General features: G+C 49.9%; 2 protein-coding genes across 9 annotated transcripts in view; both read left to right on the top strand.

Moving 5' to 3' along the window:
* The window catches only part of CFAP99 (cilia and flagella associated protein 99), a 49,400-nt gene extending 46,151 nt beyond the window's left edge, over positions 1 to 3,249 (top strand). For all 3 annotated transcript variants that reach the window (XM_023638501.2, XM_023638502.2, XM_070264040.1), the window contains 2 exons: positions 1,404 to 1,566; positions 1,820 to 3,249. In XM_023638501.2, the coding sequence (XP_023494269.2) occupies positions 1,404 to 1,566; positions 1,820 to 1,936 (280 nt within the window). In that variant the 3' untranslated portion in view covers positions 1,937 to 3,249. The remainder of the gene's footprint in view (positions 1 to 1,403; positions 1,567 to 1,819) is intronic.
* Positions 3,250 to 7,445: 4,196 nt separating this feature from the next.
* The window catches only part of RNF4 (ring finger protein 4), a 34,044-nt gene continuing 18,380 nt past the window's right edge, over positions 7,446 to 23,109 (top strand). For 3 of the 6 annotated variants that reach the window (XM_070264045.1, XM_023638492.2, XM_070264041.1), the window contains exons 1-2: positions 7,446 to 7,584; positions 20,887 to 21,050. In XM_070264045.1, coding sequence (XP_070120146.1) covers positions 21,042 to 21,050 — 9 coding nt within the window. In that variant the 5' untranslated portion in view covers positions 7,446 to 7,584; positions 20,887 to 21,041. Of the gene's footprint in view, positions 7,585 to 8,200; positions 8,648 to 20,886; positions 21,051 to 21,384; positions 21,441 to 23,109 lie in introns of those variants that run through there. The other 3 variants (XM_070264043.1, XM_070264044.1, XM_070264042.1) reach the window with 3 other exon arrangements.

Genomic DNA, 23,109 nt, shown 5'->3' with positions numbered 1-23,109 from the left:
CCATGACCTAGATTCGATCATTTTGCATCTAGATCATGGGTATGACCTTTGATCATGTGCTTCATCTTGCTAGTTAGCTATTTATCTGTCTCTGCAGAACCATTTGGAAATACTGGCATCTTTGGGGTGCATCTTCTGAAAAAAGGACATCGTCCTACATAACCACAGCACAATGACACAACTAAAAAATTTTAAATTTCCAGTGTCATCTAAATATCCTGTCTGCATTCACATGTCTCCAGGGGTCCCCAGACTGTTTGCTATAACCTTTTAAAGATTGTTTGCTGTACCCTTTTCTTTTCTCTTTTTAAACCACGACCTAGTTGAGGTTCACACACAGAGTTCGATTGTCAAGCGTCTCTCCTCTCTTTTAATGGAGAGCATGCACCCACACTCTTTTTGTTTGTTTTTGGGACACTGTGGTGACTTTTCTAGCCCCATGTGGCTGTCTCGTGGCAGCTTGGTCAGGCACAAATTGGTGTCACCCCTGGGGTCAGGCTGGCCTTTGGGCCTTGGCCTGGTCCCATCCGGGGGGCAAGGCTGCCCCAGGGGAGGTGGCACCCAGCCCTGTCATAGCATAGTACGGTTCAGGGCTCCAGAGAAAGTACCTGAGTATAGCTTGGGTAGGGTAGGATAGTGGGCTGGACGGAAAGAAGGACACTCACAAAATCCATCGCTATTGGTCCTGAGTGACTGCTTCTCTGGTTACAATTCAGAGGAGGCCTGTGACAACTGCTTGGGGCTGCCCAGGGAGGGCTGGCTGGCCATGCAGCAGGTCCTCATGTGGCATGCACCTGGGAGACCTCACCAGTTCCCAGCCCCTGGGCTTAGCCTGACAGAGCCAAATTTGCAGTCTGGTTGGTGGTGGGGAAACTGTAAGGGTCCAAACCCACTAACAGAGCTTCTGGAGCCCCCTGCGTGCAGCCCCCATGGCATTAATTCACCAGGAGCATGATTAGTGGGCAGGGGGCTGGAGTCAGCCAGGCAGCGATGGTGGCCGAGGGAACAGCACCTGCGAATGCCCTGATGCTGTGACGTGCACCTCAGCCAAAGGCGTCAGGGAACAGTCTGTATAATGACATCTCATTTGGGCAGGAAAAATGGCCTACCTCGTAGGGAAGAGACTTGTAAAGATAGAACAATATTATCTGCGGTTACCTCTGGGCAAGAGAGTGGCGGGGGGAGCGCGAGATAAAAGGAGGCTCTCACTTTTTTACCCCAGATACCATAGTTAAAACACATGGAATACTTTCTCAAAATGGGAAGTACAAATCGTAAAATGGTAGAGGCGCCGGGGGACCCTCACCCGCGCCGTCCTCGGAGGGCCTCTCCGCCCGCACCTAAATCCCTTCCGTTAACCTGGGGTTGGGGGCCCCTCCTAAGCCGCCCTGTCGCCTGCCCAGGTGGGAGGAGAAGAAAGCCCTGTCGGTGGGCCCGGGAGCGCCTTGCCAGGACGAGCGCGTGCTCGAGCTGCAGCGCAGGATCGAGGAGAAGGCGGCCGAGCGCCACAAGCAGGCGGCCCTGCTGCACGTGTCGGCGCCGCGGGCCGCGCGCCCCAAGCCGCGGGTGAGCCGCGGTGGGGGTGAGGCTGGGGGCGGGTATGCTGTTGGCGGGGCGCGGCGAATGGGGAGGCCGTGGAGGGGCGCGGTGTCGGGTGTGGCGAGGGGACGCAGTGTCCGCGGGGAGCGGACCCTGGGGGTGACTCCCGGCACCTTGTCGGGCCGGGGTGCGGGCCGCAGGGAGGGGCGGGGAGGCTGCGCGGGGGGTGGGGGAGGCCCCAGCCCTGCTAACCTCGACCTCCCCGCCCGCCGGCCCGCAGGCGCAGCTCGAGGCGCAGCACTGGCTGGAGCTGGAGCGGAGCCGCGAGCGCAGACTCCGGGCGCTGCAGCAGGAAGGCTCGGCCTGCGGGCCCGCGCGCCGCCTGGAGGCCGCCTGAGCCGGGCGGGCGCGCCCCAGACCCCGCGACCCCGCCCAAATAAAGCGTGAGGCCGGCGGTGTGCGCCTCCTCTTCCCGGGCCACCGGTTCCTCTCCGTTCCTCCTCTCTCCCCGTCCCCGGCCTACTCCCCCACCCCCCGCGTCCAGGTTCTATCCTCACCCCAACCCGCCGCTCGCTGCCTCCGCACCCCTGCTTCACGCCCCACCCAGCCCCAGTCTCCACCTATCCAGAGCAGGGTTGCCTGATGAAATATAGGACGCCCAGTTACTGCGTGGGACAAACTTATGCTAAAAAAAGTATCCACTCTTTATCTGGAGTTCAAATTTATCTATGTTTTTGTTTATATTTTAAATCTGGCCACCCTAACCCAGGTTCTGGCCCTTACCTCCGGCCCAGCACAAGGCATTCCCGGTGCCCCCTCTTCGGACCTCCCAGAGCCCCCTCTGCACGTGGAAACCTGGAATCCCCACTCTCTGCCTGGAGTCCGGTGGCTTAACCTGGGGACGCCCAAGACTGCGCGTGTGATTGTGGGTGTGCGTTTGGTCGAAGGGACTAGGATTCTTGAGCCTCTAGGAACCGGCCCTTCTCATGCCTTGTCTCACGTAAACCTCACCGCGATGGAGGGCGGGGATGTAGGAACTGTCCCCCGCCACCATTCTGCTGAGGCCATTGGTGCTCAAAGAGGTGAAGTGATCTGCCCCAAGAGGGGGCACCGAAACCGGGCACCAATGGGATCGAATCTAAGCCTGGGTGGCTTTAGAGCATGTCCCAACTTCTCCAGCATCATTGAAGGAACAAGATTGGGGCCACTGGGCACGAGGTCGCCCAGGGTGGGGACCAGGACAGATTCATTCTCCTGGGTCCTCGGACCCAGGACCAGGCTGGAGAGGGTGTAGCCTGGAGGACAGGCTGGCTTAGAGAAATCCAGCCGGTGAAACGCAGCCTGAGGAACCAAGCAGTGTGCTGCAGCTCCTGGGAAGGAGAGTATGGGCAAGCCCATGTGGTGAGGGGCAGTAAGGGAGGGGCTGGAAACTGCCAGGTGGATAGATATCCAGGAGAGAGATCCCCCACAGCCACATCCTCCCTCCCTCCAAGGAGAACCCCACGGCACATTTAGACCAGGAAGGTGGACATCTCACAATGAGAACAGACTAAAGACCAAAGTTCTCTCCCAAAATTCTGAGTCATGTCAGAACCCCAGGACTTTCCCACAACCTGGGCTTGTAAAGAGAGGAATTTCCCACCTCCCTATCAAATTAGAACTGGGAACAGATTAAATTTCATTAAAAAAATAAACATTTTTTATATCCTATGTTATATGATTCAAATCCATTTCATTTGATGTAGAGGGAAGAACATTGATGGTGACCTGTCCAGTGAGAGAGTCCCTCAGGAGCTCTGAGAGTTTCAAAAGGGGAATTATTAGCTCCCATAACTGGTAATCCAAAGGTAGGGTGGACTTCAGGACATGCCTGATCCAGGAACTCTGCCTCCAAGCTGGTAGCAGTTCCACCTTCACAACATCCAGAGGAAGAAGGGCCATCTCTCCCTGGCAGCTCCCTTCGGAAGGAAACCACTCTATCCTGGAAGCCTTATGTGAACATCTCCAGTCTCACTGGCCTGAATTGAACATGCAGCCAGTTCCTGCAGGGGGGAAGGTCTGCATGGGTCCCCAAGCAAGCACTGTAGCAGGAGGAGAGAATTACCTTTCACCTATCAGACAGGCCTCTGAACAGAGGGGAGAAGTGATGGCCCAATAAACTTAGGGTGCTTTTGGCAACAATGCTGGTTGGCAGTTCACAGGTCCCTACCTACCCTCTTGGACTGGGGAGCTGCTCAGGGCTGCTGTGAGAACACCTGGGGCTTCTGCTCCATGCAAACCTGGGTGGGAGCAGACCTTGGCCATCCCCTGAGGTTGTGGCCTGAGGGCAGGCCTTCTGTGGTAGACTGATGGCAAAATGTCTCCTCGTATCCATGTTCCTTGCCTTGTGACCTCCCATCAAGAGAGGGAGACTGTTTCCCCCAGCCCTTCAGTTTGCGCTGACCTGCTTTGGCCAACAGGGTGCAGCAGAAGTGGCTGTGTGCCCGATCAGAGCCTGGGCCTCAAGAGGCCTCAGAGCTCCCTCTTGTTCTCTGGCATGGTGCCCAGACCCCACATAAACACGTCCAGGGGATCCTGCTAGGATGAGACACCATGTGGAGGAGAGCCACTTGTCCCAGTGGAGGCCATCCTCGACCCCCCTACAAACCAGCGGACGCCAACATGTGAGGCTGGCCAGGACCAGACCCCCCACCTCTAACTTGTAGATTCATGAGCAACAATAAATGCCTATTTGTTTAAAGCACTGAGCTTTGAGCTTTGTTCTAAAGCAAGAGCTAACTGACATACCCTCAAGAGCTGAGGGCCTTCATTCACACTATGGATCCCTGCCTCCCCCTCCCTGCCTGAGCCCTTTGAAAGAGAATCGAGTTGCCCCTGGAAGAAAGACCAGCCATGGGAGATAAGGTCCAGCTGATGCTGAGAAAGCTCTCTGGACCACCTGGAGAATTGACATTCCACGTAAGTGTATTTCCTGCATAAGTTCAGCCAGAAGACCCTGCTTGACAGGATCTGAAACTCACTTGGGCAGGGGTTCTTTCTTTGGAGAGAGTTAAAAAGCAGATTCTCAGGCCTCATCTACAGAGATTCAGGTTTTGGTGTGAGACTCAGGATTCTGTATTTAGCTGTGTAGCATTGAGGAAGCTTTGAGGTGCCAGACTTTTCTCTAAGCTGGGGATGTTCAGGGCGGGATGGAGGCACTATTTGTGAGGGAGCCAGGATTGCTCACACCACAAGTTCAGGGTCAAGTGAGGTTTGGAGAGGCCTTCAGGGTAGTTTTGAACATGAAAGTGGTATTTGTCATAACTTTGCTTTTCAACACTACCTCTTTAATGTATTCAAGTTACAAATAAAAAACTCTAGCTTTTCCTTAGGCTGCGAAATTCAAATTACTAATCTTATTTATAAATCTGGTCATTTTTTTTTCAATCATCATTTCTCTCTCTTTTTTTTTTTTTTTTTGGTGAGGAAGATTGTTCCTGAGCTAACATCTGTGCCAATCTTCCTCCATTTTTGTATGTGGGATGCTGCCACAGCATGGCTTGATGAGTGGTGTGTAGGTGCACTACCAGGATCTGAACCCACGAATCCCAGGCCCCCAAAGTGGAGCATGCAAACTTAACCACTGTACCACTGGGCTGGCCCCTAAATCTGGTCATTTTTAACCATCGTTTTGATTCATCACATATGGTCCCATCTATAAGCTGAAATTCCCTTAAACATTTTAAAGTGCCTTTATAGAAGTCTGGTGAAATTTGTCACCTATCTATCTATCTATCATTTATCTTTTCTGTATAGGTAAGGTTTGGTTGTGCTGAGAATTTAAAATTGAGATACTTGTGTGATAAAAGTAATTTTCATTCAAAGTGAACACTGATTCTTATAGGGTTTCAATTAGTTGAATTTAGTTTTAATATTCACTATATGTGGCTATAGCTTTTTGCTTAAATTCAAAACTAAAATCCTCCCCTAAACAGAATGTGATATCTTGAGAAAACTAATTTCAGTTGATGAATGTTTGCATCATGTTTTTGTTTTTCCTTTAAATAGTTCTATTATGAAATTAATGTTTTTAACTTGAATTATCCAGATTATTTAAATACCTATTTTGACTTGAACACTAACCAATATATTTAAATAAAAATAATTCATTTTTAAGATAAAAAAATAAAGTGCATTTATACATGGAATGTCTACTTTTATTTTTTAGCATTTCAGTTGGCTGCCCTGCCAAGTATTTTAAAATTCCTATAGATATATTAAATGTTTACATTTCTCTTAAACATGTAAATTCTCTTTAGTATTCCAATTATGATCACAAACTTTGAAAAATCTTGTCTTCCAACTTAAAATCACTATCAAAATCAAATACTCAACCATATATTTTACACTGGAATCAGATTTATCTGATGCTCTACCATGCCAAATTCCCTTACAATTACATAAAATAAACACAGAGGCTGCTCCATAAACTCAACACAAAAACATTAATGCACTGGTTTTGATCTGCTTAGTCATTTGCATATATGACGCAATCTTCTGGGTAAAGACCCCCCTCTTAGGAAACAGCCCATCCCAAGGCTTCCGGGGTGACCTCCTTACTGCCTGAGAGTGCCTAGGGACCAGAGATGATGGCCATGGCCTGAGATCTGGGTATTTTCAGAACAAGAGGGACTAGCTGGGCTCTCTTTCCTGGTTGCCAAATCCATTCCCAAGTCTAGCTCTGGCAGTTGAACTCAAGAACCCCACCACACAATTCTCTAATCAGATGCCGGTCTGTAACCCCCACCCAGGGGCTGGCATGCACCTGTGCTGTGCTGCGTTGAGTCCTCCAACTCCACACCTTCTTCCTCTGAGGTAGGTACTGTTATTACCCCCACGTAACAGGCGAGGGAACTGGTCAGACTTGCTTAAACAATGGAGCTGGGATTCAAACTCAGACAGGAGAGATCCATGGCCTGCATTCTCTGACCCTTGGAGTTGCACTAGATGCCCCTGGCCTTTGCCAGGCCTCTGCCTGGTCTATGGCCCCTTTCCCAGGACCGGACCTGGGCAACAGTGCTCCTCCACGGGTTCAGTCCTTCCTTTCCTGACACCCATTGCCCAAGGGATAATCCAGACTCTTTAACCTGGAATCTGAGCCCTCCAAGATCTGACTCCCCCCGCCCCCGCCGCTCCCCACCTCTGTGCTCCTGGCACACTGGGCAGCCTTCAGTTACCTGGACATGCCAGTCCATCTTCCCCCACCCAGGCTCCCTCTTCTTGGAACTCCCTCCTCCCTTCTGGTCCCTCGAGTTCTCAGCTCCAAGGTCTCTTCCTCGAGGGAGCCCTCCCAGACGTCCTGGTTGAGTGCCTCCCCAGGGTTCCCGCAGCTAGGCCGGGTTGTGCCTCCCTCCTGTCTCCACCACCAGCCTGGGAGAGTCGGGGATCATGGGGACCAGACGCCGGCCCAGGGCCTGGCACGCTGCGGGCGTCCTGCAGGAGCTGCAGATCCAGGCCCGGTTTCCGGCCGGTGGTGGAGACCCCGGGAACACTGCTCACAAAGGCCTCACCAACAGCGAGGAAGCTGAGGCCCAGAGAGGCCTGGTATGCGGGCCGCCGAACGCTGGCCTGGACTAACGTCCGGCTCCGCGCAGGCGGCCGGGCGTGTCGCGCCAAGAGCAAGGAAGCCAGAGACCAGAGCAGCCGTCAGTCCACAGACCACAACTCCCGAGAGGCCTTGCGGGCGGAGGGGCGCCAGCCGCGTCTCTCGCGGGAAAGGGGAAGCCTGAGCTCGCGAGCGTGGGCGAGGCCGGAAGGAGGCCCGTTTCAAAGTGGTAACAGATGGTTTTCTTATCCAATAGGATTGAAAATATGCCTCCTCGACTGGTAGACCGCGGCAGCGGCGGCCAATGGGGATGCGCGGGGGGCGGAGCCAAGGCCTCCGGAGCGGAAGTGGGTCGCTGTCGAGGCGGCGGCGTCTTGCGGGAGGCTTCTCGGCGGCTTCCGAAGGTGCTTCCGCGCTCCGGCGCGTCGGTGGCGGAGCCTGCTGGGCCAGGCCAGCTCCAGGTAGGCCGGGCTGCGGGGGAGAAGCGGCAGGCCGGGGCCGGGAAGATGCGCGGTTCGGGCGGCTCGCGGCCTGCAGAGGCCTTGGAGCCGCGGCCCAGCGAGCCGCCTTGGCGCCGCCGCCCTGGCTCGCGCCCCGCCGCCCGCCGGGCCTCTCCTGGGAGCGAGGGCCAGCTCGCTCGCCCGCCCCGCCGTCCGCGCGGGTGCACGAGCCCTGCCGGGGGCGGCAGGCCTCGCCCTCTCTCGCCTGCCCGGCGGGCGGAGGCCGCGGCGCCTCGTCCGTGGCTTCGCTGGGGAAACTGAGGCTGGGGTGGGGAGGGACGAGCCAAGGTCACCCGGAGAGTCGGGCGGAGCGGCCCGGGGCGCGGCCGGTGCGGGCCGTTCGAGGGAGCCCTGGGCAAGGTTTTTGTTCCCCTCCGGCGCCGCCTCCTTTGTGTGCTCGCGCCCCGCCCCGCCCCCGTGGGCCTGCGAGTCCGCCCAAACCGCGTGGCGGGGCCGCCTGTGGGCCGGGACGGCGCGGGGGACGGTGGGGCCGGCCGGGGGAGCGCCGGGGCCGGCCGGGGGAGCGCCCGGCGGGCCGAGCTTGTTGGAGCCTCGGCTTCCGGTGGCGGCGGAACCCGTGACCGCCGAGGCCGCGCCCCCGCCCCGCGGGCGCCCGCACCTCCCCGGCGCGCCCGTGGGCAGGCGCCGGAAGGTTAAGCTGGGTCTTAAAAAGCTTGAGAGCCGAACCGGAGCTGGGTGAATGCCGCTTTCCACTCTTTGACCCGGCGAGGGCGAAGGGGAGAGTTCAGCGCCTGGAGCCCGCGGTAGCCGTTTCTGGGGGCTTGGCTTTTGTCTTACCCGTGCCTGTGCCCGTATACCTTCGTTCTCCTTCTGCGCCGAGTCCTCGTTGCCAGACCTGGGGTCTCGGATTAGGCTCCTGAGCGGTTGGGGAGATGAAGGCGGTCTCCTCAAGGTCACACACCCGCCAGTTGACGACCGCGAGTCCAGGGCCGACGTTTCCTGACTGCAGGACTAGGCCTTTGAGTTCAGTGACCGGGAGTTTGGGGACCACTGGTAATCAAAGGTAGAGACGTTGAAAGAAAACGTTTTGTTTTTCTGATTGTTTGTTTCTCACTAGGTGGGGACATGCTGGGTTCGGTTTTATCTGTGAGTTTGAGGTGAAATGGAAACGTTCAAATAGATGTGTTGCCGGTTTTTATATTGCCTGCGCTTGAGCTTCCAACTCTGATTCAAAAATCCTAATAGGGTACTTATCAACCTTTTTGCAATGGTCGCCCACCCCCCGGAGCTTTTTTAGATATCATTTTCCTGATTGTCCTCTCCGTGTAATTTTGATGCTGTCTATATAGTCCATGCCTTTTTGTGTACTGTATGCGTATCTATGCTGTGTACATGAAAAGCGTGAGAACTTTTTACCCACTAAATCAGCATATTTTTGAGGCCTTCTGTGTGTCAGGCTTTCTGCTTGGGGTACAGCAGTGAATAAAATAGGAATGGTACAGGCCCTGGTGGAGCTGAGGAGTGAGGGTGGAGGGAATGAGAGATTCCCTGAGGTTGACTGTGCCCAAGATGGGACTGGGAAGGTAAGCAGGAACCAGTTCACAAAAGGTCTTTGGTGTGCCCTGGAGTTAAGGAATTCAGAATTTATTTTATTTGTTTATTTTTTTGAGGAAGATTAGTCCTGCGCTAACATCTGCAGCCAGTCCTCCTCTTTTTCCTGAGGAAAACTGGCCCTGAACTAACATCCGTGCCCCTCTTCCTACACTTTATATGTGGGACGCCTGCCACAGCATGGCCTGTCAAGTGGTGCCTTGTCCGCACCCGGGATCCGGAACCAGTGAACCCCAGGGCCACCAAAACGGAACGTGCGCACTTAACCGCTGTGCCACCAGCTGGCACCCAGAGTTTATCTTAAGGGCAAGTGGGAAATCACTAAATTGAGTTGTAAGCAGAGAAGTAACACGGTTAGATTTGCATTTCGGGAAAATCACTGTGCTATGAGAAGGATGACTTAGAAAAGTGGGTAAGAGTAGTGGTCTCAGGACAAGTTAGGAAGAAGGAGAAGGGTAGCTTGGACCAGGGTGGTGACTGAGGACCAAACTTGGTGTCAGTGCTTGCCACTTGTGGCAGTTCTTCACTACCTCTTTACTTAAAGGCTGTTAGAGTCCATATCCAGTAGTATACCCCTACCAATTTCTGGAAAGGATTTGAGGTGCTGCTCAATGAAGATATGTTTACAAGGTAATTGGTTTATGTGCTGTATAAGAGTGACTTTGTATGTTCCCTGTGTATGTGTTACCAGTGACTTATTTTTAAATGATTTAGCTACATCTTTCACTGTCCCCAGATTAGGAATCTTTGAAGGATGAGATGGTTCCTGTAGAATATTACAAGGTTGACTCTTCTGTTATTGAGATATAATTCACATGTATGCTCTTCTGAGTTGTCTTTCCTAAATAACTTATTTCTCAGCAGGACTTGGGGAATTGCGAAGGTTTGCTCTCTGAGGAGGAAGGCCCAGAGCACAGATACTGCTGTGCTCTGAGGTCAGAGTTCAAGTGTGAGAAAACATGTGAGGTTAGGATGGAGGGTCCCACCACAGGGATCTGAAATTTCCTTTGGAAGTGATTTTTTTTTTTTCCCAGGCGTAAATAAGAATTGTCAAGTTCATAGAATACCACACCATGCAGAGTAGGAAAGGCTTGGAAACGTTTCAGAATGAGTATTATTAGTAGCCTGTTTGTACAAAAGAGAAATTGTGACCATGAGCGTTTCCTGGAGTATTCTTTTTAAACCACGTGGTTTCCTGGTGTTCCCATTAGGGTACATTAACTGAGAATGTGCCACCAGATAGCTGATTAAGTTGGCTTGCTGTGTAGACTTATTTGACAAACACAAATTTTAAATGAAGGAAGGTCTGCTAATTGACATTTTTATCTGCTGATGCCGTTTTGTTTTGGAATCATAATTGCTTTATGGTGTTATGAATGTGACTCGGTTTCTGTAGGAGTTACTCTAGGTTTGTGATGTAGTCACACCTCTTGAGTAGTTTCTACCACTTACTATCACATCCACCCTGCCTAGGAGTTGTGGTTAGCTCTAGCTTACGTGTCCTGAAGCACAGGGACGTCAAGGTCACTTGCCCAAGGTCACACAGGTAATAAACAGACCTAGCATCTTTGTTCTTTTTGCTGGACTTTATGTCATTCTCATTTTTATGTATTGGGAAGGCACATGGGTGATGTTTCCAGTAGCTTCAAATAGTAAAAATAAAACTTAAAGTGGGGGATATTGTCTTTATTTTATGTTTCTTTTTCTTTTCAAGTAACATTTACCCAGGAGGAGTCAGATTATAAATATTCTCAAGAAACTTGATTTACAGTGATTGCATTGTATTCCTGAAGACACTGGTTATTGTTCCTGAGTGAATCTGTCTCCTTTGCCCAGCCGGGGGAGGTGGTCCTAGGGCCTGGGCATTTTCCTCTCTGCTCTACTTCACCTCTTCTTTTAGCCAAACTTGCTGAATTCTGCGGCTTGCCAGAGCAGATCAGTACTGAAACTTGCTTCCTTTCTAAGCATCTTCTGGATGTTTTTCAGTTCTTACCTGTTAGTTAAGAACTGTTTGTTCTGGTCTCTTCCTGCATGGTGAAAGTGCCTCAGGTAGAGCTGTTCTCCCATGATGATCATCTATTTTAAGTCTCCCTTTGTTTCCTGATGGTGACTATTTTTACCTGCAGTGTAAGGCTCCATTTCCCCCATCCCTGAAATTCATCCCCCCCCCCCCAAAACACTCTGTGCCATTTCTTCTAAGTATCTGCCATCTTTTTCAACTGTCTAATGAGCTTGATAATTTAATTTCAATTTGAAAAAAATCTTTAGCCAATGTTTGTGCGAAGTCCTGTGCTAAGAGGAGGGGTGCCGTGATAAGTATTTGACTTAGGGTTGTGTTTATCGTATTGAGTACAGTAGAAGAAATGGTTACCTCAGGACCAGGAGGAGTGAGAGAAATGTAAGTAAAACCTTTGCAGTAGGCCTTGGGGGGTGAACAGGAGTTCTTCAAAGGGGGATGGGATAGAGTGGCCTTTGCAGGCAGGGGAACAGTGTATATCAAATTATGGCACTGTGATAGGAAAGAGCCTAGAGTGGGTCACTGACTCCCTGGGTACCTGGAGGAAAGTAGTCAGTTCTGCTTTAAACGTTTGTTTGAAAGCATGCATTAGTTCCAACAAGATTGATATATTAGGGAACAATTTCAACATAATGGGAATTTTGAGTTTGCTGTGCATTTCATCTGTGGGAAATTATGGTGAACACAGAAAATTGAACTCGGCTGAACCAAGCTTGAGTCTGTGCGTTATAAGCTACAGCCGTGTGTATCTGATGTTACAGCATTCAGCTTACTCCAATAACTCAGGAGCTGCACACCTGGGAAAGTGCCATAGTTATTTATAGGATATGTGCATTTCTTAACTATTGAACACGCGTACAACGTGTGTATGTCAAAGTGTTTGAGTGTTGTAGCCCAATTCTATTTTTTCCCGTAAGGCCTGTGGGTTTTTTTTTTTTTTTCCGTATCTTGTGGCAGTTTTTAGGAACACATGTCCAACTGGAAATGAGGCCCAAAAAGTAAGTGGTGGGATAGGGAGGAGAGGTTGGCTGTACTATATGAAGGCAATGGGTATGATCGTTTGGGACCATTTGCAGTATTCCTGGGTCTTTTGGAGTCTGGTGATGTTTTGTGTGTGCTACCACGTGAAACCTTGGAACTTCCTCAGGCCTACTTAAGGTTCTTCCTACTGCTCTCTTCAGCCTTTTCTATCTCTATTAGAGCATTTCTTTCATAGTAGGTGCTTGCTCTTCTTTCTGCAGCACCCCCAGGTGCTACATTTTTCCTGGGGCCCAAGGACCATTGACTTCATATTTTGCTTCCTAGGTAGAGTGTTGAAAAGAGAGTTGAAGAGTGTCTAGATTAGGGCTTCTGCTGCTGCTCACAAACCCAGGTGTGGGCTCCCACTGCCAAGATTAATGTCTCTAGAGAATTGGATTTGTCTCGCCTTTCGGTGACAGCACACATTCATTGATTAGCTAGCCCACACATGCACCTGCCTAGGAGTGGAAGGGAATGCTTTGTGCTGAGAGGACTTCCCCTCCAGTATGCAAATAAGAGAATTCCCAATGTCAGGCACTGCTCTGCTGCTCTCTGCTGTAGGTATAGGTCAAAGAACCAAATCTGTGAGCTTCTGACTTCCCCCTCCCAACGAGGCCCTGCACCTTGGCTATTTTTAGTGGTTCTAGATTCACTCCACACACACACTCCACTGTACCCTCTCCTGGGTTCATGATTCAGTACAAGCAGCTAAGCTTCCTAGCCAGCTTTATCTGGCAGGCTCCATGCTTGGGTGCCATCCACACAGGCCCAGCATGCCTGCCTGCCTCCTGTGAATTTTATGGCCACAGTGACCTTGGCCTGGGGAAGACTGGGAGGTTGCTGATGGCCTCAGCTCCTGAGGTCGATTTGCCCCATTGGCCTCTGATATCTTTTCAGCCTCTGCAGGGAGGGATCCTTAGGTTTCCTTCATTATGTTACCCTTGCTCCTCGCCCCCAGGAATTGGCTTTGTTTGTATTGCCAGACCCCTAGGCTACCATGGCTGAAAGAAAATTAAAAGTTAGGGGTCAGAGAGGTAGAGAAGCCACCCAGCTTCGCTTCCATGCTGTCCCAGAGAAACCCTTCTACAAAGGGTCAGGTAGTTGGCTTCTGACCTGCCAAGATTAGTTGGTTGGATTTGGTGTCTTTTAATATGTCTCTCAATTCAATTACTGATAACAACTTCATCAGACATGGCTGTTAGAGAATTAAGGTGCCCTGCTCCTGGGGTTTCTATGACAAAGGGTTATCCTAGCGACTAGGAGGAATTCTCCATAATCCTGCATGTGAAGCTATGGAGAAATTTGTTAGAGCAGCTTCTTTGAGAAGAGGAGGAGCCAAGGTCCGCTCTGGGTGTATTTGAGTCATAGGTGTGTCCTGGAAATCCCAGAGGGCAGGGCTAGGGGGGTGGATTGAAGCCTTAGCTAAACCTTGTCTATTTAACATACCTAGAAAAAGAATTTTTTTTCCTGCTTTATCTCCCCAAGTCCCCCTGGTACATAGTTGTATATCTTAGTTGCCGGTCCCTCTAGTTGTGGCATGTGGGATGCCACTTCGGCGTGGCCTGACGAGTGGTGCCGTGTCCTCGCCCAGGATCCGAACTGGCGAAACCCTGGGCTGCCACAGCAGAGCTCACGAACTTAACCACTCGGCCACAGGGCCAGCCCTAGAAAAAGAATATTAGGTGAAGTTTTATTTTGACTTTTTTATTGCGGCAAAATAGATACAATTTAAAATAGACCACTTGAACCACTTTTAAGTGTTCAGTGGCTTTGAGTAAATTTACACTGTTGTGCAACCATTATGACCATTCATCTCCAGAACTTTGTCTTCCCAGACAGAAACTATTCATTAAACAATAACTCCTCATCCCCCGCCCCCTCAGTCCCTGGCAACCTCCATTCTTCTTTCTGTCCTTGGATTTGATAACTTGAGTAGACCAGTACATCTGTAGGAACACAGAAAGTACCTCATATAAGAGAAATTACGCAATATTTGTCCTTTTGTGTCTTACATCACTGAGCATAATGTCTCAAGGTTCATCCGTGTTGCAGCATGTTGTTTTTTCCATAGATTTTCGAAAAGCTGAAGTTTATTCTTAATTCTCTACCCTTGCACCTCAAGGCCCGAATCATAAAGAAAAGTAGAACATCTCTAAACCTGGACAGCTATTCTTTTTTCTCTAGTAGAAGCAAAAGGTGATCCTTAATGGGTCTTGCATTAGGTGAAAAGGAAAGAATTTCCCTGAGTGACAGATCACTGAGCAGATTTGAAGGCCCCGTACCTCTGGTTCTCCTTTCAGGCCTCTGGGACTTTTTTGGTTGCTGGTGATGGCTTCATTAGGGTCATAAGATAAATTTGTGAAAGACCCAGTTACTGTCTCTCCAAACATAGTCTGCTGCTTTCTCTTTCTGCCGGATCCATTTATCTAGTCCCTGTGAAAACCTCAGAGGAGACCATGGTGCAGGCTGTGCACCTCCTTTAGGAGTAAGTAACGGGGTGAGGGCTGTCCTGCTGCCTCTGTGCTGGCTATTCAGCCTCCTCTAAGCCTAAGCCTACGTCCTGCCACGTTTTTTCTGGAAATGAATTAAGCCTTGCTGACAGCCGGAAGCATTCGTTCCAGTTCTTCCTGGGGTTGAAGGTTTGCTTTGCTGTCGTCTGGTCACACTTACACTGGTAAGCAGAGCTACAATTTCTGGCCTTTATGACATAATCCATATTTATTGCTTATTATTGGTTGTCTTTCCACTTAGAATATATACTCCATGAGTGTCTCTTTTGTTCACCGCTGTATTTCTAGTCCCTGGAGCAGTGCCTGACCCAGAGTAGGCACCTGTAAATAGTTGTTGAATTAATTAGCTGATGGGGTTGCCTTCAGGGTGCTAGGAACAGTACTGGGTACTTTCATTCAGCATCTCTGTTCCACAGAACAGCTGCAAGGTAAGGGATATTTTTCCTGCATTAAAGACGATGAAACTGAGGTACCAAGGTCAAATATTTGTGCAAGGCTATAGGGCTCACCTGGCCAGCTGCGTGATGGCCTGCTATTTACCATGCATCCTCGTTTGTGTAATAAGCAAGAGGCTCATATTTCTCCTAGGTACTAAGGCCTGGTTGTTGATGTGACAGTCGCATCAGAGTTCCATTTAAGAAACTTTGAAATGAAAGTTATTGGCAACTCTTAATGCTCGTGCCCCCTTCCCCTGGAGGGCAGGTTGTACTGGGTGCTGGTATGTTGTCAGTGGCCTTGGGTATTTTTGACTTTGTTTACTAAAGCAGTGACCAGTACAAAACAGCAGTCTGTAAAATACTCTTGCTCTTTAACACATGTTCGTAATCCTACTTTTGAAATTTCATTTAGGGAAATACTTAACATGAGAATGATTATATGTTTATGATTTTAAAAGGGGAGACATGAGCTAGATAGTTGGTACTGGCCAGTGCCTGATCAGTCACTGATAAATTGGCATTTCCCTCATGAAATTCTGTAGGATTTAGGCTTCTCTCTGCTTTTACCAAGCTGGCATAAACAGGTTGCCCTGCCAGCTCATTCAGACTCATGGGAGGCTATGCCTGTGTCTCAGAATAGTCATTTATGAGTTTACAGTGAGAGCTGCCTTATAATTGCCCCACAGAATAAGTGACCTGATGTGTCCGCATATCATCTTCCGGGAGGAAAATGCACAAAGAGCCAGCTTAGAATCAAGATTGCTTAGCGATTGTGGAACCAGTATGGGGGAGTTAGGTGTCAGATTTTCAGTGGGTGACTGTGTCAGCCTCGTCTGCCCTGGTATGGTTGGGACTCCTGTACCTGCTGTGGGGCTGGGCTGGACAGAGCTGCTCATCCGAACTTCTCCCTTGGACGTGCTGCAGAGTTGCTGCTGCTTTCTGTTTCAGGTGCACCCCTCCCTCACCCCTTTGCTGCTGACTCTTTTTTTCTTGGCTTGTGGGAAAACCATGGTGTGAGATATGGTGACTGAATCCAGCTCCAATCTAACACTTCCTGCTTCCTGCCTGGCTAACAGTCTGTTTCTAACCTTTATGTTTGTAGGCATACATATATAATCACATCCACATATGCATCGTGCACATATATATGATTACGTATGTCACACTCCACTAGAGTTAGGGGTTGGGTCACCATTTGAAGTGTTCGTGGTAGCTTCATGGGGGAAAAAACCAGTCTCTAACCATAACAGAATGATTGAGTAGACCAGTACATCTGTAGGAACACAGAAAGTACTAACCTCGTGAACTCCCCCCACCCATCCCATCAGTCCCCTCTCCTCCTTCCACACTCTGCCACTACATCCAAGCCACACACCTTTCTTCTTGCCTGGGTTGCTCTCAGTCTCCCATCTGCATCCTGACTGGTTGGGTCTCTCTCATCTGCCCTGAGAGCACACAGGTGACATGATCTCTCTGAATGTAGATTTCATTGTGGCATCTCTATCTAAAACCCTGATTGTCCTGCCCTTGGGGTGTGGGCTATGGAAGCATGTGTCAGTAATCTGGCGGAGTCACCTTTGCTGTCCTCACTTCTCTCACACCACCCACACAGTACTTGTCTAGGGCTTTCTTCTTCCCTGCTGCGTGGTTCACCCACCCGGTTTATTCCTTGAACAACTCCCATCATTTTGGACCTCATCGTCAGTGTCACTTGCTCCAGGCATTTTGGCCTCCACTTGCTTGGTCACCAGTGGCCAGCTTCCTGGCCTCATTCTAGCACCTCTGCCTGCTTACTGCTGCTTCCTCCTTGAAATGCCAGCTTTTGTCTATTATCTCCAGGTGCTCCAAGCTTTGTTTCTGACTTTTTATTCTCTTTACAGCTTCCACTTTCTCTGACTCCCCAAATTTTCACACAGATTTCTCGAATCTCTACCTCCACCCAGTTCTGAGTTTTTCAGCTGCCTTTTGACCTTTCTACCTGGATATCACATCCAGCATCTCCAAAACTACAACTGTATACCTTTAACACCTGTTTGTTTTTTGCCTTCCCTAGTTCAGTTTTGTGGCGTCACTCCTGCAGAGTAATCAGCTAGATATCTTGGCATGGATTGTTTCTTCCTCACCCTCCTATCAAAGCTTTAGAAATTCCTGGCATCTGGGCGTCCTGACTATTTCCAGTGCCATGTAGTACCCCAGGTCTTCTTTTCTTAGTGACAGGGACACCAGTAACCGCCCTACTCTCACCCCTGAGCCGTTTGTTTATTCAGTAAACATGAGCATCTGCTTTATGCAGGGGATTAGTTAGGCACAAAGTAGATGGAGCCCCACCCTCTTAGCACTTACATCAAGTGGGGGTGTGCTGAATGACTGCAGGGTTAGCCTTCCAAATTAGAAGAGAGTGGGGCCATTTACTGAGCTAGAGTTCTGGTATGTTTCTTCCTGGACATAGTAAATTTGAGAAACGTGGAAAACATCATCTATTGTCCAAATTATTTCTAGAATTAATACTTCTGATTCAGGTACAGTATTTATTTAAGAGTGTGAGTTCTGGTGTTATACTGCTCTTATACAGGCTCTGATGTTTACTGATTGTGGACTTGGGGCAAGTTGCTTAATCCTTGATCATCCTTAGCTCCCTTGCGTGTAAAATGGTGACCATAATAGTACCTGCCTCCTTATGGGGTGATAGGTGGATAACATGAGCCGGTGTTTGGAAAGCACAGTGCCTTTCAGCTGTTGTTAGTTTTATTATTCTGGTGGCCTCTATCACCTGCATGATCGAGCATTTTTTCTAGTTGGTGAGGGCTACCTTTCCCATGATCCTGAGCCTCTCCCATCCACACAGTGCATTTCTAGTCTGCTGGGAATTCCCCCTTCTTCCCACTTCTGTTCTGTGGTGAATCCAGCCTCTTGGTATATTTCCCTGAGGCCAGCCTTTCACTTTCCTGTGTCCTCTGATCCTTACTATCCCCAAAAGGAAAAAACAGATTTGGAATGAATTGCTGGATTGACCTTGGGCATAGGACGGCATGGAGAATGAGGAAGCTCTAGGGAAGCGACAGTGGTCTTGTTGGAGCTACAGGGCTGCAGGAGGTTGATTTCAGAGATCAGGGAGAGTGTGCAGGCTGAGGAGTGGGGCACCTCCGGGACAGTCATGGGACACGTCTTTAACAACCATATTTGAAAGCCTAAAAATTAACCAAGTGGGAGGCAAGAGGCTTCTGGAATAACCAAGGTCTGTGTATTAGATTATTTCCCTTTGCTCAACAGACAGATCTCTCCCTCCTTCTCTGTCCGTGACATTTTTATCAGATTCTTCTCAGTTCTGAGACACACCATTGAGGTAGATAATCTGTCCCCTCAAAAGCTGTATTGTGGGTGACACCCACATGTAAGACCCTTCTTGGGATCAGAAACATAAATGTATGTGCTGGAATCTAGGAAGTGTGGTGGATCTGGGCCTGTCGTGTGATCTAGTTTTGTGAGTCCTAAGGGGCTGTGGGGGCGCCTCCCTCTTCTGTTCTAACCAGGTGGACTGTCTTCAACCTGGCCAGAGCCTCGGCCCTCAATGCCCACCTAAGTTGAAGGCTCACTGGGTGAGGTGTTGGTTTAGGAAGCATTTGTGCCATTCTTGAGTGAGAGCACCTGTGGGCCCCTGGTATGGGCTCACCTGAGGGCTATCAGGAGATGTCATGCCGTCTGCCACAGGATGACACATTGAAGAGGTTATCCACCACACCACTCAGGGTCAGAGCAGATAATAAGGTGCTGGGGGGGCATGGATGCAGACTACCAAGTGCTGCAGAAAAAGGCTCAGCTGGCTGAGCTGTCCCTTTAAAGGGCCTTCTGAAAAACTTTCTTTGGCTTCTCCTTGTCCTCCTGCATTTCTTTAGTGCCTAGCTTGTATACCTCAGTTACAGCACCTGAGCTACCTATCAGCAACCCCCTCCACCCTATTCTCCATCCACTGCACTGAGAGCTGGTGGCAGGGTGTTTATTCATTGCTGTATTGCCAGGGCAGGAGCCACACTGATAAGTGAATGGGGCAGGAGACATGCAGCCTGTTCTTTTTAAAGCTGGATTGGGTGTGGCATTACACAGCATGTTAGAGCTTGAGCAAAGGGGTGGAGCTGTGCAGTGGGTGGTGCGTTTGGAGAGACTGCAAGGCTGGTGCTGGCAGAACAGTCAGTGATGTCAGCCCACAGTTGTTGAGCCTGTGCAGCACGATTCCAAGTGCTCTTTGTGTTAACTCCTGTAACCCTCACACACCTGTTGAAGAGATGCTATTCTGTTTTCTAGGTAAGGAAATAGGGCACAGAGAAGTTCAATGCCTCGCCCAAGGTCACAAGTGGGTGTTTGGAGGCTTCCGACTCCAGTCCAAGCTGACTGGCTCTGAAGATGTGCTCTAAGTGCAAGGCCAGTTGGCCTCCACAGGTCATGCTCAGGAATTAGGACTTGATGGGGAACCAGAGAAAGGCTCCTGAGGTCAGTTATGTTTTAGAAAGATGGGATGGCAGTAGGTTTGAGGGGTACCCAGAGGTGGGAGATCTGTTAGGAGAAGGTAGCAGCACTGGAGATGAAAAGAAGGATGGGCTTGAGATTGGTCCTGTTGTCTCTGCCGCCTCCATCTCTCTCAAATACATCTCTCAAGCTCTGAGGCCATTGTCCTAGTGCAGTGGTTCCCGTGGTATGGCCTCTGGAGCAGCACCATCAGCGTTGCCTAGGAATTTGTTAGAAATGCAAAGTTTTGAGCCCCATCCCAGACCCACTGAATCATAAACTCTGGTTTAACAAGCCCTTCAGGTGAGCCTGGTGCAGGCTTAAGTTTGAGAATAACTGTCTCCGTCCAAACCACTATCACCTAAGACTGGGTGACCCCAGGCCACCTCCTCGCTTTGACTCTCCCTTGGTCCCTCAGGCTTGCCCCGAGCTCAGGGCTTCCCCCACTAGAAGCCCATCTTTGCCCCTTCTACACTGATTACACCATGACTCCTGGCTCCATGTTTTTGCTTCTCATTTGCTTCCTCACCTACTGCATCCCTGACACTGAATTTACCGTGCTTAGCCACCACCTCCCAGTCGGCCCTGAATGAGATCCAAGGGCCTCTCATTCTCCAACAGCCTCTGCAGCTGCTGCTTTCTCTGCCCTTCCTGGAACTTGCTGCTCAGCATCTCAGTCCACAGTTTCTTGGTTCTTCTCCACTCACCTGGTGCCAGTGACAAGTTTCAGCTGGGTACACAGAGTGAATCAGGGTGGGTGGCTCATCTCCTCAGTTAAATTGTGAGGTCCTCCAGAGAACGACAGTGAAGTCATGGGAAGAGCTGGAGGCTCTGGGCTCTGCTTTGGCCTCCGAAGCGCTGTCCCTTCCTGGTTGTCAGAAGTCGGTGAGGTCATGGGTGGCAGTTCTGAATCTCTTGTCTTTTCCCAGCCGCTAGCATAGTACTCTGACAGGGTTTCAATAGCCAGAAAGGAGGGCAGGAGGTGGCATAATGGTTCCATTCGCAGGCTTTGGTATCATGTAGTTCTGTATTCTACAAGAATGCTTACTTTCTAAGTAGCATTGTGGGATCAAGGACATAAATTGCATAAAGTGTTCAGCAAAGCAAGCACCTAGCTGATAGAAAGGACCGGTCAACACTCGAACTGAGCTTTGTTGTCAGTGATGCAGGTGGCAGCATTTGTCGACTTGATACCTTTGTTTTTCAGGGCTTGAAGATACTGGAAATCTGTTTGGCTCCAAATTCCTGTGCTAGCCAGAGGATGAGTAGCCAGTGGGCATGAGCAGTTGAGAACATTGGACTTCTCTGCAAACCTTGGTACAGATCACTTCCCTTCTCGATAGGTTGGAGCCAGAGAGCACAATGAGTACGGTGAGTTTATCAGCTTGTGAATTTTATTTTTTTGAAGTCTAAGCAACTACCTTATTCCTCATGGCACATTAATGAGAGTACCATAAACGTGCTTCTGAGTAACCCTAGTTCTTGAGAGGAGTGTGTGTGGGACCTTCTGGTAGTTATACCAGCTGTCTTGTCTTAAATGAGTCCAGTGTCTTGGGTGGTGCCCTGAAGACAGAAGACTGAGAAGTGTTCAAATTTTATGCTTCCAGAGCAGCTATCAGTGTCCTAGAAATATTAGGGCTCTGATTTATTTAACCATTTACAATGCAATTTTCCGTTTTCCCTTCTATTTCTTCTCCATGTGTAGCTCTTGGTCCAGTGTGAGCATAATGAGAGTTTTCTTACATTCAGTGGCCGAAGTTGGTAAGTCATTGTAACTGCTGTTTAGAGCTTTTATCAGACTGCAGAGGTAGCTCTGCTTTGGTGTAACCCAGATGTCACCTGGAGCCCCTAGAGCTCCTTAGAAGATTGCCTGAAGGTCTCCCTCCCAGGTTTACTCCCTACTGACAACATTGCTCATGTGATCGAAATTCAAAACAGCTGTTTTCTGAGATAATGAATTCACATCAGATGGATCAGATGTGAAACAGCTTCATATTCTCTTTCCACGTTCCAGAGGTGCTGTGAATGGTTTTGGGGAAGTGGGGACGCAGGATGAGACTGAACAAATAGCTCCCAGCGTGAACAGTAGTAGAAATCCTGTAGGTTCTGTTCACTGGCCCCCTTCCCCTACCCCTTCCTGACCACTACCAGCCCCCACTGCACTCCAGGCCCACTACTGTTATTTGTACACAAAAGGGCCTTTGTTTCCCTGGACCTGCCCTTTGAAAATGCAGATTGCCACCGCAGCTCACCTGTAGGGAAACAGATGTCAGATGTCTGTGAGCCTGGGCTCCTCACCTCTGAAGCCCACATCTGCCCAGGTGAGATCTGGCCAGACAGCAACATAGCCTTTTATGAGTGTGTGAAGAAGTTGGTTAAGCATGAAGAAGTTGGTTCCTCAGCATGGTGTAAATCATTTACGTAGTAGTGTTTGGATGGTGAGTTTTAAACTGAAAGCTATGAACCTCTGAGGCCTCTGCTAGTAAAAAGGAGGAGAGCCATGACAAAAATAATAGGAGGGCAGAGAGAGGAGAGTCTGCAAATATTCTGGAGTTTCTTGAGCCTGGTCCTGAGCTAGCTGTCACCTCCTCCCCTCCCTGAGGGAGTGCAGGTGGAGGAGGAGGTGGAATAGCAGTACGGGGGCCTCTTGGGAGGAAGACATGGCCCCAAGACAATCAGCCTGGGAGGATGAGGGATGTCCTCATAATGGAGGTGACATTTGAATAGGTTCCTGAAAGCTGAGAATTGGCCAAGTGAAGGAGCGGTGGGACAGGTAGTCTAGGCTGGGAAGAAGATGAGGTTAAAGGCATGGAGGGGCTGAAAGAGCAGCCAAGAAACAGAGGGTTGCTGTGGGAGTTGGGGGTGGTGAGTTTTGCAGGGCAGTGGGGGAGGCACCACTGCCCTGTCTGTGACAGGGTATTCAGGGTCCAGCACCTGGACTTTACCAGGGCCCATGGCTGCTGCTTCCCTCCCTCAGTGGGGACCAGAAACCACACAGGTAGCTGCAGCCGGCCCTGAGGGGTTTTGTTAAGCAGTGTCTGCTGAGAAAGATTTGATCCTTTTCAGAGGAAGGAAGATACAAGGACAACTTCAAAGAGAGTGGGGTAAAAGTTAAGGAGCCCTAAGCAATATGGTGGCTGTTAGAGAAACCCATAAACCCCGGGCAGGGGACTCAACTGAGGCTGGAGTGTTGGCTGCCTCTAGGGACAGAGCAGCTCCTCCCTGGAGAGTTTTGAACTACTGCTGTTTCTTGCCGGTGGGCTCTCCTGGGGATGGTGCCCTGCTCCGTAGATGCATGGGAAGTTGCTAACCTAGCTCCATTTCCAAAACTCCTCAAGCTGCCGTTTGATACAGAATCAGGCTTCTCTCCTGCCTGGGAAGGATTGGACTGGGTGGTGGATGCTCTTCAGTCTTGTGCACATCTCACCGA

This window comes from Equus caballus, chromosome 3 (assembly GCF_041296265.1).
Source record: "Equus caballus isolate H_3958 breed thoroughbred chromosome 3, TB-T2T, whole genome shotgun sequence".
Classification (NCBI taxonomy): domain Eukaryota; kingdom Metazoa; phylum Chordata; class Mammalia; order Perissodactyla; family Equidae; genus Equus; species Equus caballus.
The sequence above is the reverse complement of the archived record's forward strand: the minus strand, read 5'-3'. Positions and strand labels throughout refer to the sequence as shown.